The 18,154-nt window shown below is 41.3% G+C and overlaps 1 protein-coding gene across 1 annotated transcript in view; it reads left to right on the top strand.

Moving 5' to 3' along the window:
* The window catches only part of F13a1 (coagulation factor XIII, A1 polypeptide), a 170,783-nt gene that overhangs the window by 90,031 nt on the left and 62,598 nt on the right, over positions 1 to 18,154 (top strand). The window contains exons 7-8 of the mRNA XM_013016714.1: positions 4,665 to 4,839; positions 9,770 to 9,908. Coding sequence (XP_012872168.1) covers positions 4,665 to 4,839; positions 9,770 to 9,908 — 314 coding nt within the window. The remainder of the gene's footprint in view (positions 1 to 4,664; positions 4,840 to 9,769; positions 9,909 to 18,154) is intronic.

Genomic DNA, 18,154 nt, shown 5'->3' with positions numbered 1-18,154 from the left:
TTCCTTCCTTCCTTCCTTCCTTCCTTCCTTCCTTCCTTCCTTCCTTCCTTCCTTCCTTCCTTCCTTTCTTCCTTTTTTTGTTATGGGACTTGAACTCAGGACCTGGGTGTTGTCCCTGAGCTTTTATGCTTAATGTTAGCACTCTACCACTTGAGCCATAGCTCCACTTCCAGTCTGGTTTGTTTAGGTGGTTAATCGGAGATAAGAACCTCATGGCCTTTCCTGCCAAGGATTGGTTTCAAACTAAAATCCTCAGATCTCAGCCTTCTGAATAGCTAGAATTACATACAGCCGTGAGCCACCAGTGCCTGGCAGATTTTGTTCTTTCTCTCTCTGTGTCTCTTTCTCTCCCTCCTACCCCCCTTTTCCTCCCTTTTCTCTCTTCTTCCCTTTTTATGGTTTCTTTTTCTTTTATTGATGTTTGTACTTACATGACTTTTCATTTGTTCTAACAGAAGACATCTTAACTATTCTGAACCAAAGATAAATTTGAGACAGTGTATTTAACTCTGTCTAATCTTCAGTTCCCACGGAGACTAGAATGGGGGAGGAAGTTAACTGAGAAATGAATTGTCTTCACTAGAGCATTTGCTTCTGCTCCTTTCATTAAGATGGTTAATTTTCTCCTTCCAGAACCCACTCGCATAATAGGAGCTGTATTTCTTTCCCATGAAAGATTTTCTTGGGCTTTATATCATTCTCCAGCCATGGACATAGAATATCTACCTCCTCTGAGGTGCAGGCCTTTTATTCATCTTTTTCCTCACAGAAATTATTCCCACAATATGTGGAAACAACAACAAACAAAAAATTAGTGAACATTAATGCTCTAATTCAGTATGTTTCTTTCCAGATTTTGAAAGACAAATGGAAAAAAAAACTCAGTTTTGTGTTAACCTCACAGTAAGGCTTACGAGGGAGTGGTTGTCAAGGTCACGAAGTGAGCCAGGCTGCCTCTGCTTCAATCAAGTGTCATCTTCTCTTGGCACTAGGTTTTGAATTTTTTGCAGCATATTATGCCACTGAGGTTACTGATAGTAACTTTTAGAGGGCTTGCACTTTTTTTTCATTTCCTCAATTCTGTAGTCATTGTGGGAGGGAAACATAGTATAATTATATTGAAGTTGAAGATGCCTCCTGTCCAGAGTTCTGGGCTCAGACTGTCTTTTGATCACCAGTGACTCAAGGCCAAGATATTTCCTTGCATCCCTAGGCAACTCCTGAGTTCATGCTAGGGTATTGCATCAGGCAACTGTGGGAGGAAATGGAGTAATATGTCCTTGAAGAGTATTCCAAATATATCTTATTCTCTAGGGAGAGAGATTTTACTTTAACCCCTTATAGCAGTCACCAAAGACTTATCTAGTTCAGTGTCTGAACTCCCTAGAAATCAATATTCTAATTAGAAAACAGTAGCTAATCTGGCCAAATGCTAATAAATGAGAATTGTGATTTATCTAGCAACAGGGAAACAGCTCAGCATTAACAATTAAAAGGTCTGTAGAAAAGAGAGCCTTTTTTTCCTTTTCACTTTTCTGACTTATGCTATAAATAACCCTGCTAATTAATGAGTATCTAGCTGAAAAACAAGGCATCAGAACCACAATTTAGGAACTTTTATTTTCAGGATTCATAAATCCTATTCTATTTCTCAATGATAAGGGAATGGTATAGTGAGTTCAAAGTTAAATCAACCTGCCATTAAAGACCAACCATATCAGAGCCAACCAAGATACTCTTGGGAATCCATTATAATAGACACAGATTAATAATCAAATCAACTGTAATGGAAAGTACTAACCATGAAGAGAACAGAGACAGAGTGTCAGCTGGATCCTCCTGACCCCTAGTCATTACATGGATCTACAGGCAAAAGTCAAAGTTCATATCAAAGGCATGAATTTCCAATCAGCTGAACAAAGTCTTTCAGAAATCTTCAGAGAATATTTTTTTCTGCATGGAACACATTAACTGGAAGAGTTACTGAAACTCTTTAAAATTATATTAAGTGAAGTAAGCAAGGCCCAAAGAAACATAGGTCCCATGGTTTCCCTTATTTGCAATAACTAGTACATGTCTGAGCTAAACAGAAAAGGTCAGATAAGATGAGGTTAGGTGAAATGAACCCCAAGATAAGGACACAAGTGGTTTTTTTCTTTCTTGCTATTGTTTCTAACATATTTATCAGGTGATTTTTTTGTTGTTTTGTATGCCCCTCTCCCATGGTATAACCTCTTTTTTCACTGTATTTGATGTTGGTATAATTTGGGGAGGGGAAGGGAAAAAACAAATTGTTTAAATAGGGAAACAGATGGACCCATTGCAACAATGAGATGTACAAGACACTATGTTGAAAAATGAACTTTACAACTTTGGTGGTGGCGGGAGGGGAGAGAGGGGGAGTGTAGTCTTGGGGATGGGAGAGAAGGGATGGTAGGGGAAAAACAAGAGAGGAGGCAACAATGCTTGATAAGAAATGTACTCATTACCTTACTCATGTAATTGTAACCCCTCTATATGGTATTTTCACAATAAAAAAACTTATTATAAGAAAAGAAATTTTAAAAACCTGACTGGGTAGAGTCAAAAGTGAGAAATAATGTGTCTAAATCAGACTAGTGATCTTCTAGGTAGCACACCCCATTATTTCAGTGGAGTATGTGTCCTTCACTGTAGAAGGTGCTTGTGCACTTTTTCTATATTCTTCTGACATTTCCTATTTCAGTCCATATAACCTACTTACATGATATTCATACAGAGGACCCTGAACCTGCTGCGAATTATTTTGATTTCATCAAGGATTCATTTAATTCTTTCCATTATGTGGATGACTTTTCTGGCCAGTTTTCCTCTTATCTCCTCAAAGAACCCCCACAATTGCCATCACTCTGGAAGGTTCTTTGGTTTTTCACTCTGCCTATATATCTTTCTTAATTCTAGTAATCTTTGATTCTACTTTATTGGCTCCCTATCCATCTCTCTCCAGGATTAAAGGTCTTATTTTTCTTCATTATAAAAGGTGTATGTGCTTGTTGAATACACGGGTGATTATTGAACAATTATGGGGCACCAACTCTGCTCATACTTGTTAGAATTCATAAAAATCACATTTCAAGAGTTCTCCATGAACTCTTGAATCATTTGGAAAGACAGGCTCCTCTACAGCCAAATGCAGTAAGCAGAACTGAAAGGCCTGGGCAGGTGCTACGGCTGCACTGTGAGTGAGGCAGAAGACGCATTTTTTTCAAAAAACATATTTTAGTAGCTTCTTGCTGGTTTTCATAATCCAAATACATCTCATCATGAACTTCCTATTGCTGGCCATGTCTTTTCAGCATCACCCAGACCTATGTTTCACAAGCTAATGTGCACACAGGCCAATTCTCTTCCAGTAGACCTGGGAGATTCTGTATTCCTAATGAGGTCCCAGTAAGAGTGGGCACTGCTGGTGCACTTGGAGTAGCAAGGCTCCAGAACACTATTGTCAATTGTAAAATTCATTAAAGTGGTACCTATTACTAGGAAACTCCCACTGCTCTCCAACTAGGATTTTTAACTACAATTAAATCTCATGATCCTTCAGTACCCAGGAGAAAAAAAAAAAGTGACAGAATGCTTCAAAACTGTCACTTCTCTTACTTAGTGGTTTTGTCTAAACATGAAAGGTGTTTGCTGATTGTAGTCTGAGGGGTTTCTTAAATATTCAAGATTGCCACTGTCTGCAAAAGTCTCCTTTGTTCTGGGTACTTTAGGTAAACAGAAATGTCCTTTAACGAAACTATCAAGCTTAGATTTGGAGGTAGCTCAGTGGTAAGTGCTTAAGTGCTTGAATAGCATATGCAAGGACCTGAGATTCACACATTGTATCCTTGTTTTTAAACTATCACAGAGACTATTTCTTTAATAAAATTTATAATTTAAAAAAAACAATTCTGTGATAGTACCCATAGGAATTCATTATTCTTTTTTTAGGGGGTCAGTCGTGGGGCTTGAACTCTGGGCCTGGGCGCTGTCCCTGCACTCTTCAGCTCAAGGCTAGCGCTCTACGTCTTGAGCCACAGCACCACTTCCGGTTTCCTAGTGGTTTATTGGAGATAAGAGTCTCACGGTCTCTCCTGCCCGGGCTGGCTTTGAACCGAGATCCTCAGATCTCAGCCTCCTGAGTAGCTAGGATTACAGGTGTGAGCCACCGGTTTTATTTTTGTTAATGCAGTGGTTCCTACGGTAATATCTGTTCTTTATCAGTTCATTGGAATCTGACATGTATCATGTGAATCAAAGCCCATTGGACAAGCATTTTTCATTTATCAGTCTTGTGTTGCCCTTCTCACCACAAGATTCCCTCCCAAGTTATTTTCCTTTGCAGGTATTCCTTCTTTCTTGCCCATGTCATTCTCACCCAAACCAAGTGCCCTGTGGATCTTGTCCAAAGCATGTCACAAGATTCTTCCTCCCTGTCATTCAATACCTGTCAAGGGGCAGTCTCGCTTCTTTGGTCTTCCCCTTTGCACACTTGGTTTGTGCACTATTGAACAGAGTTGAACAGCAGTGGAACTGTTGACACAATGCAGATACATGGAAGCCTTAACTTGCCAAGTTTCATAATTCAGAAGTGCTTATTTAAATGGCTTTTCTTCCTTTTCACCTCTCATGGCTTCATTTAGGTGAATGCCAAAGATGATGAAGGTGTCCTTGTGGGATCATGGGACAATATCTATGCTTATGGTGTTCCCCCATCAGCCTGGACTGGAAGTGTTGACATTCTACTGGAATACAGGAGCTCTGAGAAGCCAGTCCGTTATGGCCAGTGCTGGGTTTTTGCTGGTGTCTTTAACACGTGTAAGTATCCAACTGAGTAACGTATTTTTAATATAAAGGAAATTCCACTTCAAGACATTTTATCTATAACCTGGCAGAGAGACTTAGCATCCCCTTTTGACTCTGTAGAATTTATAGATGACTATTCTGGGATGTAGTCAATGCATAATTAAGGTGTACTGGGTCAAATATGTTCAAAGTATCTGATTACAGAATCTTTATAGAAAGAATGATGGACTGTTTCCTACATCATCCATCAGCCAACACCCACTGCTATGGAGGCTTGCAGGGACTAAGGAAGAATGTGGGAGAAATGATTAGCTATTTCTAAAAATTATTTTTAAAAGACTAAAGAGGGAAAACTAAAATAATAATAAGAAAAGAGATAGACTTATTGAAAAGATGCAGACTGTAGCTAATATGCTGATTTGTTGTTTTTATAAATATTTCCATTTAATTTTTATCCCAATTATGAAAGGAGTTATGAAAAGTACTCTCATCTCCCTCCTTTACATGGGAGTCTCAATACCCTCGAGCAGTTAGATATCAAATATAATGAACCATCTTTACCTCCCCTGTTGTTTCTCAGATATCCAATCCACACAACAGCCAATCTATAGGGCAAAACAGACAGGAACTAAATTATTCTCTTCAGGCTTGTGCCTCATTTGTCAAAATGGCATTTGCCTCTCCAGGCCCAGATAATGTTATAGTGAATTCAGTGAATATCTTAGAAAATACATTTGTTTCTGTGTGTCTCATCATTGGTAATGATTTCCATTCACCTGCTATTTCTCCAGTCTTGGAGAAACACTTAGCTCAAGTTAAAGTTACCTTTCTGCTTGCTTGTTCATAAGGAATGTTTTGCCTGTTTAACTTTTTTTTTTTGTCGGTCGTGGGTCTTGAACTCTAGGCCTGGGCACTGTCCCTCAGCTCTTCGGCTTAATGTTAGTGCTCTACCACTTGAGCCACAGTGCTACTTCCAGTTTTCTGGTGATTAATTGGAAAAAAGCATCTCACAGACCTTCCTGTCCAAGCTAGCTTTGAACTGTGATCCTCAGATCTCAGCCTCCTGAGTAGCTAGGATTACAGGTGTGAGCCACTGGTGCCGGGATCTAGTAAAAATTTTTATAAGAAAAAGAAAAAGAAGCAGCAACTGGAGGCTAGGACAAGACTATTTTTAAAAACACGATTGTGAAATCCACCAGTTTTACTTCAAAGTGCTAACAGTCTAGGATTTAGTCAATGATCCAAATAGAAAGTAATTTTAACTTTGTTAGTTTTGTTTCTCATTGGCATTAACTGAATAATATATATTTTCTTAGCCTTGAGACCAAAGCATTGGTCTCCTGGCAGTGACAGTCTCTGAAGTTCTAGGCATCAACCTGGGCTTCAGGACAGGCTAAAGGTGACCATGCCAGGAGTTGGGAAGGAAACCACACCAATGCAGTGAGAAGTCACAAGTCTTGTGAAATGATTCCTAAATGACAAAATAGACCCAAGTCTTCTTTTGCCTACAATCTCACTGTTCCTTTGGGCTTAGAACCACATAAAACACTGACCACTTTACATCCATTTATGCCTCTTTTTTTTCTGGTCCTGGGCCTTGAACTCTGGGCCTCGGCATAAGCTCCTTTTGTTCAAGGTTAGCACTTTCTACCACTTGGGCTACAGCACCACTTCCAGTTTTTTCTGTGAGTAATTTGAGATAAAAGTCTCATGAACTTTCATGCTTGGGCTGGCTTTGAACTGTGATCCTCAGATCTCAGCCTCCTGACTAGCTAGAATTACAGGCCTGAGCCACCAGCACATGGCTTTATTTATGCCTTTTGTATAAATTAGCTATGAGATCTATACCTGAAAACAAGCTCTGGTGGTAAATTAAGAAAATCAGATGCAAGTGGAGCACCAGTGGTTCACACCTGTAATCCTAGCTCCTCAGTAGGCTGAGAATTGTGATTCAAAGCTTTCCTGCACAGGAAAGTCTGTGAGACTTTTATCTACAATTAATAACAAAAAAAGGCAAGAAATGGAGTTTTGGCCTTGCACACAAAAACTTAGGGACAGTGCCCAGACCTTGATTTCAAGTTCCAGGACTGGTACAACACAAAACAAAGAATGAATAGGAAAAAAAAAAGAAAAGAAAAGGCAGAAACATCCTCCAGGGAGCTCACAGTAAAAAGAAGAACCTGAAGAAAGTAGTTGCAAGGAACACAGAGGTGATACCCTAAAGTCAAGCTTTGTCTGTCTACAAAAGATGCAAAAGCAGACTTGGGAACAAGTCTTATTCTATATTAGGAATTACTATTCAGCAACTCACATTAAAATTCATCAGAAACAGCCAAGCCTTGGTGGCTCATGTCTGCAATCTTAGGTACTCATTCAGGTGGCTGAAATCTGTGGATCCAGGTTCAAAGCCAGTCAGGGCAGAAAAGCTGTTGAGATTCTTATCTCCAATTAACCAGCAAAGAAACTAGAAGTGAAGGAGTGGCTCAAGTGGTAGAGTGCCAACCTTGAGCAAAAAAGGTCAGTGAAAGTATAAGGCCCTGAATTCAAACCTCAGTATTAGTGTACATGCACACACACACACACACACACACACACACACACACTCACAAGAATCAGAATGAGAGTGCCAGTAAATTTTCTGGTGAAGATCATGTGAAAAGGTGCTGAAGGTCAAGAGAGGAAATGTAAATGGGAAGCCAGGACCCTTGTTCTTTGGGATTTAAGATTAAGTCATTTCAAGGGAGGCAAAAAAAATAGAATGGAAGAAAGACAGCCTCTTCAATAAATGTGTAGAAAACTAAAGTTAGATCCCTATATGTATCACTCTGCACCAGAATCAACTCCAAATGGTTCAAAGACCTTGAGGTAAAAGCAGATACCTTGAAAATATTATAAGAAAAAATAGGAGAAACACTAGGGCTCCTTGGCACAGTACAAAAGTTTCTTAATAAAGACTCAGAAACATAACAAATCAAAGAAAGGCTGGATAAATGGGACTGCGTTAAACTGCAGAGCTTCTGCACTGCAAAGGACATAGCTAGCAAAATATATCGAAACTCCACAGAATGGGAGAAGATCTTCACCACCCATACAACAGACAAGGGTCTCATATCTAAGATACACCAACAGCTCAAGAAATTAAATTCCCCCAAAGAAACAATCACCCCATTAAAAAGTGGGCTAAAGACCCTAAGAGAGATCTTTCTCTCTCTGAAGAGGGGATTTACATAGCCAAAAAAATAACACATGAAGAATTGCTCAACATCTCTGGCTATAAAAGAAATTCAAATCAAAACAACATTGAGATTCCATCTCACCCCAGTTAAAATGGCCATAATCAAGAAATCTAACAAAAACAGATGCTGGTGGGGATGTGACCAAAGGGGAATGCTATTATACTGTTGGTGGGAGTGCAAACTTGTTCAACTGCTCTGGAAAGCAGTATGGAGGTTTCTCAAAAGACACATAGAGCTCCCCTATGATCCAGCAATCCCATTCCTGGGAATTTATCCAATTGACCACAAACAAGGCCACACTAAAGCAACCAGTATGACAATGTTCATCACAGCATTATTTACCAAAGCCAAGATATGGAACCAATGCTCAGTAGATGAGTGGATCAAGAAAATGGAATTCTATGCTTCCATCAGAAAGAATAACATTGTTCCATTTATAAGGAAATGGAAAAACTTGGAAGAAATTATATTAAGTGAAGTAAGCCAGAACCAAAGAAAAGCAGGTTATATGATTCCCCTCATTTTTAAGAACTAGAATATGTATATGATATCCTTAACAAGGGATCTCAACAAACCAAATGCTTAGTGCAAAGAACTATATATAATGAAGCACACAACTTATGGAAACAAGAGGTTTTCATTAGACCCTGTATAGAGTTCATTTTTTTCTCTATTGTTGTCTTTTCCTTTCTTCATTTCTCTTAGTTTTTTGTACCTCATGTTTTGCATAATAGACAATGCAATATGTGAAAGAAAAAGGGAATCACAGAAACAGCAGAACAATGGATGGACCACAGCAACATTGATAGTCACTTGACACTATGTTGGATATGAACATTATGACTTGCAGGGAGAGAAGGAAGAATCAGTTGGAGATAAAGAGGGATAGGGTAACAATGATTAAGCGAAAATGTACTTATTGCCTTACCCATGTAACTGTCATCCCCCAGCTCAACATCTTTTCAATAAAAATAAAAAAATAAAACAACAGCAAAAAAAGCAGATTAAGTCATTTAAGGGAACACTTGATTTCTACCAGACTTTTGGGACTTTCAAGGTTGTTGTCCTGAAGGAGGTGGATAGTCCTCATTTTAAAATGCTAAACTATTCTGAGAGTGGAAAAAAAAACGACAAGCCAAGTCATTAATCTTAAAATTGTCAGCCAAATTATTTTCAATGAGTCCTGATGTCTGCCGTCCTGGGAGCCAGGGAGGGCATTTAGATTAAGCTTAATCAATAGATGCATATGGCAACAAATGCACCCAGGTAATTTATTATATAACAATTAAAATGAATCTGAAGTGTCACCCTTACACAGAGTGTCACAGGAGTGACTTCCAGCCTGGAGAAACAAACCCCATTGAGGCCTGTTCTGTACATTTCTAACTTACTGTAAAATATGACTTCTTTGATGACCCTATAATTCAAAATTAAACTTCAAAGGACATGTGGTTGGGTTATTATGCCAGTCAGATGCATTTGTCATCAACTAAATTTCTGAAGGGTCCCACTACACAGCAATATGTCTCTCTTCTGTCCCTAGGGGACTGAACAAGTCGCCCTTCTTCAATCTGGACATTCAAGGACATGTCCAAGAGGGAGCTTCTCAAGATGAGAAAGAAGAAGGCTTCCATTCAAGAGAGTTTTTTCCCCACTCTGCATTTGTTAAATTTGTGGATGTGCCTAATGATGGTCCTTTCTTGTAGTTCTGCGATGTCTTGGAATCCCAGCAAGAGTCATCACCAATTATTTCTCAGCCCATGATAATGATGCAAACTTGCAAATGGACATCTTCCTGGAAGAGGATGGGAGAGTGAGTTCCAAGCTCACCAAGGATTCGGTGTGGTGAGTTTGATTTATGAGGGCAGTGACTGATATCAAATTAGAATGGTATCAGAGACTTTCCACAAGACAAGCTCTACTTCATGCTTCTTTCTCTTCTATTTTAAGAGCCATTCGATACCCATAGGCATAAGTGTCTGGTTGTCAAGGAACTGGAAATGATACTGGACAGGCAGTTTGGGTTCCTAGTAATAAAAATTGATCATCTCTTATGACAGCAATTACCAAAACAGGGCATGGTTTTCACTACTCGGTTTGCCCATCCTGGGCCACCTCTAACTTAGAGCATTAGTATAACAGTTGACGACAGAGAGATAGGGGTGGAGCATTCTCTAGGGCAGTGCCCTGAGTGAAATTTACTGTCCTCCCTGAAATTTACAGTCCCTATGTGTGCACAAACTCACCTAATTCTTTCAACAGTCTTATCAGGTAAGGGCTCATAACATCTCCACTTAGAGATGAGGAAACTGAGGTTGAGAGAAGTCTTGCCCAATATGACATGTCCGATACGCTGGCAGTAAATTCCAAATGCCTCTGGTTCTTAACCACAACCTACTTTGCATCTGTATCTATACAGTTGTTCTTCTGAGTCTAGAAGTGAGGTTTGCTTTGATTGTAGCCCCACCTTTCACTTGGAGCTGGAAGTAAAGCTATAATCATTTCCACACACCAACCCCAGCTTGTTTCACTTCCCCAAATGGCTGCTTCTCAGGCAGTACAGAGAGACTGTAAAATCCACTGTGAATTTTTTCCCCTTGAGACTCACTCAATCCAAATCAGGACTCTTAAAAAATAACCAAAAACAAAATCTTAAGAGTTCAAGTTGAAAGGGTGATCCGTGTGTTAAAAAAAAATTTGGCATTGGGCTGAGAAGGTGGCTCAGTGGTAGAGCGTTTGCCTTGCATGCATGAGGCCCTGGGTTCGATTCCTCAGCACCCCATAAGCAGAAAAAAAAAGCCGGAAGTGGAGCTGTGGCTCAAGTGGTAGAGTGCTAGCCTTGAGGTGAAGAGCTGAGGGACAGTTCCCAGCCCCAGAGTTCAGGCCCCACGACCGGACCCCCCAAAAAAAATTGGCATTACTTCAGCTGTCCCCTAGACTTTGAACCAAGCTGGAATTTACAAGCTCAAAAGGTGTCCCATAGAGTTGTTCTTTATAAGTAACAAAACTATAAGAATGTCCAGTGTAAAAGCATCCAAACGGGTATGGCGGAGAGAGAAATGGGTGTCAGTCACTGGAAAAGAGATAGGAAGTTCGCAGTGCTTGAGGTTCCCAAGATGCCGGGATTGGTTGCACGTTGAGGGTGGTGTTAGCTGATCAGGACCTTGGGGTGCTCTTTGGAGAAGGTAGAAAGAGAGAATTGCCAACTAGTAGTAATGAGATTTACTACCAGGAAAAAAATCCAATGTGGTTCATTTGAAGGGAATAAGCTGAGCCATAGTGAGCAGAAAAGCAAGGAAAAAAGAGCTTCATCACCCTGAAAACCATATAACAATTTAAAACGCTATTTAAGCCTGCAGAATTACAGGTTAGCAGACCTTCATATGCATGCAGTGACAATACAAACTAGAAAAGCCCTCAAGGACAGTGAAAAATGGGAAGATAATGTGTGTGTGTGTGTGTGTTTGTATATGTGTGTGTGGTGTGTGCGTGCGTGCACGTGTGCATGCTACTCCTGAGGGCCTAAGCATGCTTAGAGAACTAGATGCTATCTTTTAACTTTTTCTTTTCCCTCAAGGCTAATGCTCTAGCATTTGAGCCACATCGCTTCTGGCTTTTTGCTGGTTAATAGGAAATAAGAGTCTCATGGACTTTCTTGCCCAGGCTGGCTTTGAACCCTAGTCTTCATATCTTGGCCTCTGACTAGCTAGGATTACAAGCATGAGCTACTGGTGCCTAGCTACAAAATGACAATTATTTAGTATTTTCTACTCTGCATCTTTTCCTTATACACATGGACATACTTATACTACACACACACACACACACACACACACAATGTCTTTTCAGGCACAGTTTCTTTTCCCCAACTCCTTTATCCACCTCTCCTAAGTGCAGGGAACACCCACCTTGGCCCTAAGAAAGACTGATGCAAAATCATAAAGCAGAAAGGTCTTGAGCACCCTACTTCAAATCTTTCCCTGTCCCCCATACCTTTTGCTCCTTCAGGGCTCAAATATCTACTGATGTACCCTGATACTATGCTCACTGGCCTGACCCTCAGCTACCCACACTGCACACATGGCTCCTTTCCCTCCTCTCCTTGTGGGTTTTCAACACTTGACAACCAACCGGCAATGGCTGGTGCTAACCCAACACAGCACACACCCCAACCCTGAGCACAGGGCTTAAAGAGCTCTGCCATGCACGAACTGTGTGATACTGAGCCAGGCCCAACCTCTTTGCCTCTTTTCTCCTCTAAACTAGAGGCTTTCAATTCCTCACATCACCTAGCACAGAATAACAGGTGGCTAATGAATGTCAGCTGTCACAAATGCTTTTATTATTAGACACACAGCTGGAACTTTGTGGAGACAATATGCTGCCATTAACCAAAGTTCCTTGAAGCAGTCAAAAAAAGAAGGGTGTCTGGTATTCTAAAGTGACAGTAGAGGCTTGTTCATCCCCTTACAAGCCCCGCAGGCCTTTACAGCTCTAGGAAGCTGGACACACAAGGACTCCTGGTCAAGGAAGAAGGGCTTGCCATGATCCATCAGCCCTGGTGTGGCCACCACAGCCACGCCTGTGAGTCAAGCTCTGGGCTGTTATTTGCTGTGTGGCTTTGAGAAAATGACTTTGCTTTCCTGAGTTCCAGGTTCCTCTTCTATAAAATAAGGGTAATCTTAGCAGTTAGGATGTCCTAATGGAGTGGCCATGATAATTAAGTGGTTATCATAGTAAAATAAAGGTTGAGCATCTCTAATCCAAATATTTGAAATCTGATATGTTACCAAATCCAAAAGTTTTTGAGTATAGTGTGACACCACAGGTGGAAATTTCCACAGATGCCCTTATGTAAGGGTCATAGTTGAAATTCAGTTGTGCTAAAAAATGTATAAAATGTCCTTCCCAATATGTGTGTACAAATTATATGTGAAACAAATTATTTAATGTTTAAACATGGGGCCATCCCCAAGATATCCGACTATATATATGCAAAAGTTCCAAAATCCAAAAATCATCCTGAACACTCTGGTCCTAAGCATCTCAGTTATGAAAACTCCATAAATACCTGCCACAGTGGTCAGCTTGGTGCCAATCCCAACAATGAGATGTACAAGTCGTTATGTCGAAAAACGAACTTTACAACTTTTGTGGGGGGGGGGAGGGGATCGGGTTGGGGAGGTGGGGGGAGTATGGGAAGGGATGGGAAGGGGAAACAAAGAGGAGGCAACAATGCTTGATAAGAAATGTACTCATTACCTTGCCCATGTAATTGTAACTCCTCTGTATGGTATTCTCACAATAAGAAAAAAGAATAAGAAGGAGGGGCTGCCTGAGCTAGGGTTAGAGCCAGAGAAGCTAAACCAAAGCTAAAGTGAGAGTGGCAATCATTTGTTTGGTGCCTGGAGATTGGACTAGTGAATTTCCTAGCACAGGTCCCAGAAGCAGTGGCCACATCCAAGCCCTCGATTCACCTTTTCAATAGGCTTCAGTCACCCAATCTACCCCAGCCTGACCATTCATTATTGGTTGTGTGTGGTCCCTACTCTCTACACTGGCCCCTCTTCCCTCCTTCTCCTCCTTTCCCTTTCCTTCCTTTCCTCTTTCTCCCTCCTTCTTTCCCTTCTTTCTTCTCTCTTCCACTTTTCCCTCCTCCCCTCCTCTCTTATCTCTTCTTCCCTTTCTTCCCCTCTCATATTCTTATTCTCTTCCTCCTCCTCCTCCTCCTCCACTTCCTCCTTCTCCCCCTCCATCTCTCTCTCACACACACCTACCTTCAACACTTAAGTCCCAGTGGCCCATGGTTTGCAATGAATCAAGTGTACAGTTCAGCCTCAGTGACCCAGGACATCCTCACTCCAGGATTCTGCCAAGTCTCAGAGTGCCAAAACCAGAAATAAGCCATCAGAAGGTGTAGAGAGAGCTTAGGAATACAGAAGCAAGTGTGGTATGCTCATAGCCCTCCAAAACAAGGGACAAAGTTTGGACCTCATCCCTTGCTCTGACCTTCTCTTTCTGATCATCAACCATGGAGGACAGACAGCTGTTTTCCACCTGGGGTCCCCTGCCTAGTGGCTGTTCACACTCCCAGAGTGCCTTGCTACCTGTTGGCTGCAGAGTTATCCCCAACAGACATCCTTTCAGCACAGTTGTGGGGGGGGGGCTCCTTAGCTGTTCAGGAGCAGGCAAAGAACCAGGGGACCTTAGAAGGCCACATCCCAGCAGAGCAACCCCATCAGAGCAGATAAGTTCTCAAGTGGCAAAGGTAAGGTCACAAGTCCTGGACAGAGAAGTCTAAGCTGCTAGTCTCCAGCATGCGACTGGGTGCTGAGTGTGTGGGGGTGGGGGGAATCTGTGAGCCCAGTGGACAGGATGATGAAGCTGCTGCTACCCAGTGCTTCACTACAGTACAAATAACAAAGGGGAACATGACAGCCCACTGAGGAGGGACAGCCGGGGCTCATGCAGATGGGCAAGGACAGGGACACTTTCACTACCCTTTGCAAGAACCCTGTATGACTGCCTCATTATGCAAAGACTGGGGTAGAACTAGAAGCAATTTGAAAAGACAGGGATGGTGGCACTTATCAGAGTCATGAAAGAGTCTCAATGCTAGGCATAGCTCCTTCTCAATGTATGTGGTGCTGGAGCTAGCAGAGACAGATTTGATTCAGGCCAGAACACTGTGCTCCCCTTTGAATGTGTACCCCCACCCCAAACAGCCACCCCCAAACAGCCACCCCAAACAGCCACCCCAAATAGGGGATCAGGGTCTGATCTCTCTTCTGTTTGTGTTGCCTGCATGAACAGCACTCGGGGTATAGAGTAAGCACTGAGTAAATGTTATGGGTTAAGAAATTTTTTAATGTTCACTGAATTGACTAAGTATCACTCCAATTAACAAACCCTGTTATACAGTACTATGTCCAGATGCTGGTTCCAAAGAGAAATGAACCAAGGTTGCTTACCTTAAAGCACTCCAGATAATGTTGGGGGGAGATAGACATAATTTTAACACTCTAAAAGAGATTGAAGGTGAGTTATAGGGTACACTGGAAATCAGAGAGACCAGGGAAGGGGCTGTCCCTAGCCTAGGGAGTTAAGACTGTTCCCACAGAAGTAGCCATGAAGTGAAAGCCAATATCCCCTAGCCATCTTCCAGCTGTGCTGTGCAAAGGCAGAAAGCCTTCCTGACCCAGCCCTGAAGCTCATCCGGTATGACAGTGGTGTCCTGGCCACCCTGCTGGATGGGCTAATGCCTGCAGGCTGGACACAAGGAGCAGATGGAATTATAACTAGCAGGGGATGGGTGCTAGTACCCCACATCTCCTCTCCTCCTTCTGCTCACCCTCTGGAGGGCCACCCCAGCACCCGGTCTACCACCCTTGCTCTCTTACTTTCAAGAACAACGCCTTCCTGTGGCCATCTTAGAAGCAATGGTGTCCCCTTCATCCAGCTTCTAAGCCTTGCTTCAGACATGTTCCCTTTCTTCCTGCTCCCAAAGCCAGAGGAAGGACATTCATGGCTATAGGAAGGTGAGAAAAGCAATTGTACAGTCAGCAGAAACCACACTTTAGGTATTGAGTTTGGATGTTTGCAGGAGCTAGGGAGCCATGGAGGATGCTGGGCAGGCAGCAGCAGCAAATCATAGCTGGGCCAGCCATGGGGTCATAACACAGAAATAACCAACACAGCTGAATGGCCAAGCTAGGATGCTCAAAGGGCTGGATAAATTCAGAACACTTTACACTTAGGATGGCAAAACCTTATTGTAAGTATAGCATCATTTGTTTCAGGAAGTATAGAACCATGTATCGGGGGAGGAGGGTGGAAATCCATAGACTAGAAAGGAAGGAGGCTGAGCACACATGTGCTGACCTCATTTGTTTCACAGACAACAGCTAACTGACCAATTGGCAGCTAGATAAAAATAGCCTAACCTAAGAGGTTTAAATATCTTACCTTATGTTAGAGACAATTGTTAAGAACTGAGTGTTGAAAGAATTAACAAGTCTTAATTACCTATATCTCCTCTCCATCTGAAATAAACTGGGTTTGGTTAAAGTGGTTTTGTCAATTTAGTGTTTTCTAAATAACTATGAACTACCTAATTTGCAGTTATCACTTTCAGCTCAAAGTCATGACTATCTAATATTTAGTCAGTGATCCAAACAGAAAGAAAGCTCATGTTTTCTTTTGCTTTTCCTGGAGGTACTATGGAAAAACATCAAAGTCAAACTATTCTTTGCAATCTTCATCCTTCCCTTTCTCTCCTTCTCTATCTCTCTATCTCTGTCTCTATCTCTGTCTCTGCCTCTGTCTATCTCTCTTTCTTTTTCTCTCCATGAGCAAGGAAACATGATTTTCTCAGCTAACAATTAGCTGAATAACCCTAAACAATTTGTTTAATTTCTCTGAGCATTCATATTCTCCTATGTGAACTTAAAGTTTGAGTTTTAACGAGCTATGCTTTCCTTCCTATCTCCAAAATTGTTTAAAATAAATTGTGGTGTTCTTCCAGCCCAGCCTTTCCTCCGGGGCTTGGCAGTTCCCACCATTTTCTTAGTGTGAAGAACTACTCACAGCACCTGGCCAGGCTAAGATCTGCTCCCTCACATCTAGGTGATAATTTGCAATTTGTTAATTTGCATACCAGCTCCCCTGGAAGGCAAGAAACAGAAAACAAAGGCAACGTAGTAAATTCTGCAATTGTCTAGCCAGTCTCAGTGCCTCTGGGTCTACAGATGAGAAAAGAGGATAGAGAGAGAAAAGAAAAGCAAATCTCTGTTCCATAGGTTTTAGAAAGGGTACCATTTTAAGCTGGGCACTGATGGTTCATAACTGTGTTCCTAGCTATGTAGGAGGCTGAGATCTGAGAATCATGGTTCAAAGCCAGATGGGGAAGGAAAGTCTGTGAGACTCTTATCTCCAATTAAACAACAAAAAAGCTAGAAGTAGAGCTGTGGCTCAAGAGGTAGAGAGCTTTGAGAAAAAAAAACAAGTTCAGGACACTGCCAAGACCCTATTTCTAGCCCCAAGACTAGCATACACAAAAACAAAAGGGTACTATTATATTATTTTGGTTTTGAACCCCAAATGGGAAAAAACCTACTGTGATGCATGGTACATTATAAAGTATTAATCTATAAAAAAAAGCAAATTTGAGAGCACTGACTCACTGGTTTCACACGTAGGAGCTCACCCTCAGGCAATTTGAATACTCATTGCACCCTAGATAGTGGCTTACAGCTATAAGTACATCTGTAAAATATAAACTTTTCCATCTTTACATAAATGTAAATGCTTAATAGGCTGGGACTTTTTGTTAACTTGTCTTCAGCTTTAATCACTTTTGAAAACCAGAATGATCTCTAAATGAATTCCAAATAAAATATTATAGAAAAGAAATTCTAAATATATACCCAACTGTTTAAAGATGCTGAATGATTTGTAAAATTATTCCATGACACATCCAAGTTACTAATTCTGTATGACTATCAACCATGTTTATTTTCAAACATTATCATTTAAACCACACATTTACTCCAAGCATTTATATAAATTTCTCCCAGAGCCAGACCATGAAACCTATAAGACTAGAACTGTGCATCAAAAGCATACCAGCATGTTGAAGAAAGGGCATAAACCAAGCACCAGTGGCTCACATCTGTAATTCTAGCTATTCAGGAGGTTGAGATCTGAAGAGTAGTGGTTTGAAGTTATATATGGTAGAGCACAAGCCAAACAAGTCAAGCTGAGGAAGCTCGAGACCTTGAGTTCAAACCCTAATACTGGTACTGGCACATGCCCAAACACACACACACACACACACACACACACACACACACACAGGAAAACTACTTGCCACCTGGAAACAATAAAATAACGTATGTTTGTGGCTGACTTCCTTCCCATCAGGCATTTCTTTCAGTGCTGACATATTTTTTTAATTTTTATTTTTGTTTTTTGTGAACATACTGTACAGAGGGGTTACAATTACATGGGCAAGATAATGCGTACATTTCTTATCAAGCATTGCAGCCTCCTCCTTTATTTACCCTTCACATCCCTTCCCAGCCTCCCCCCCA

Source organism: Dipodomys ordii, unplaced genomic scaffold, assembly GCF_000151885.1.
Source record: "Dipodomys ordii isolate 6190 unplaced genomic scaffold, Dord_2.0 Scaffold32, whole genome shotgun sequence".
NCBI lineage: Eukaryota > Metazoa > Chordata > Mammalia > Rodentia > Heteromyidae > Dipodomys > Dipodomys ordii.
The sequence above is the reverse complement of the archived record's forward strand: the minus strand, read 5'-3'. Positions and strand labels throughout refer to the sequence as shown.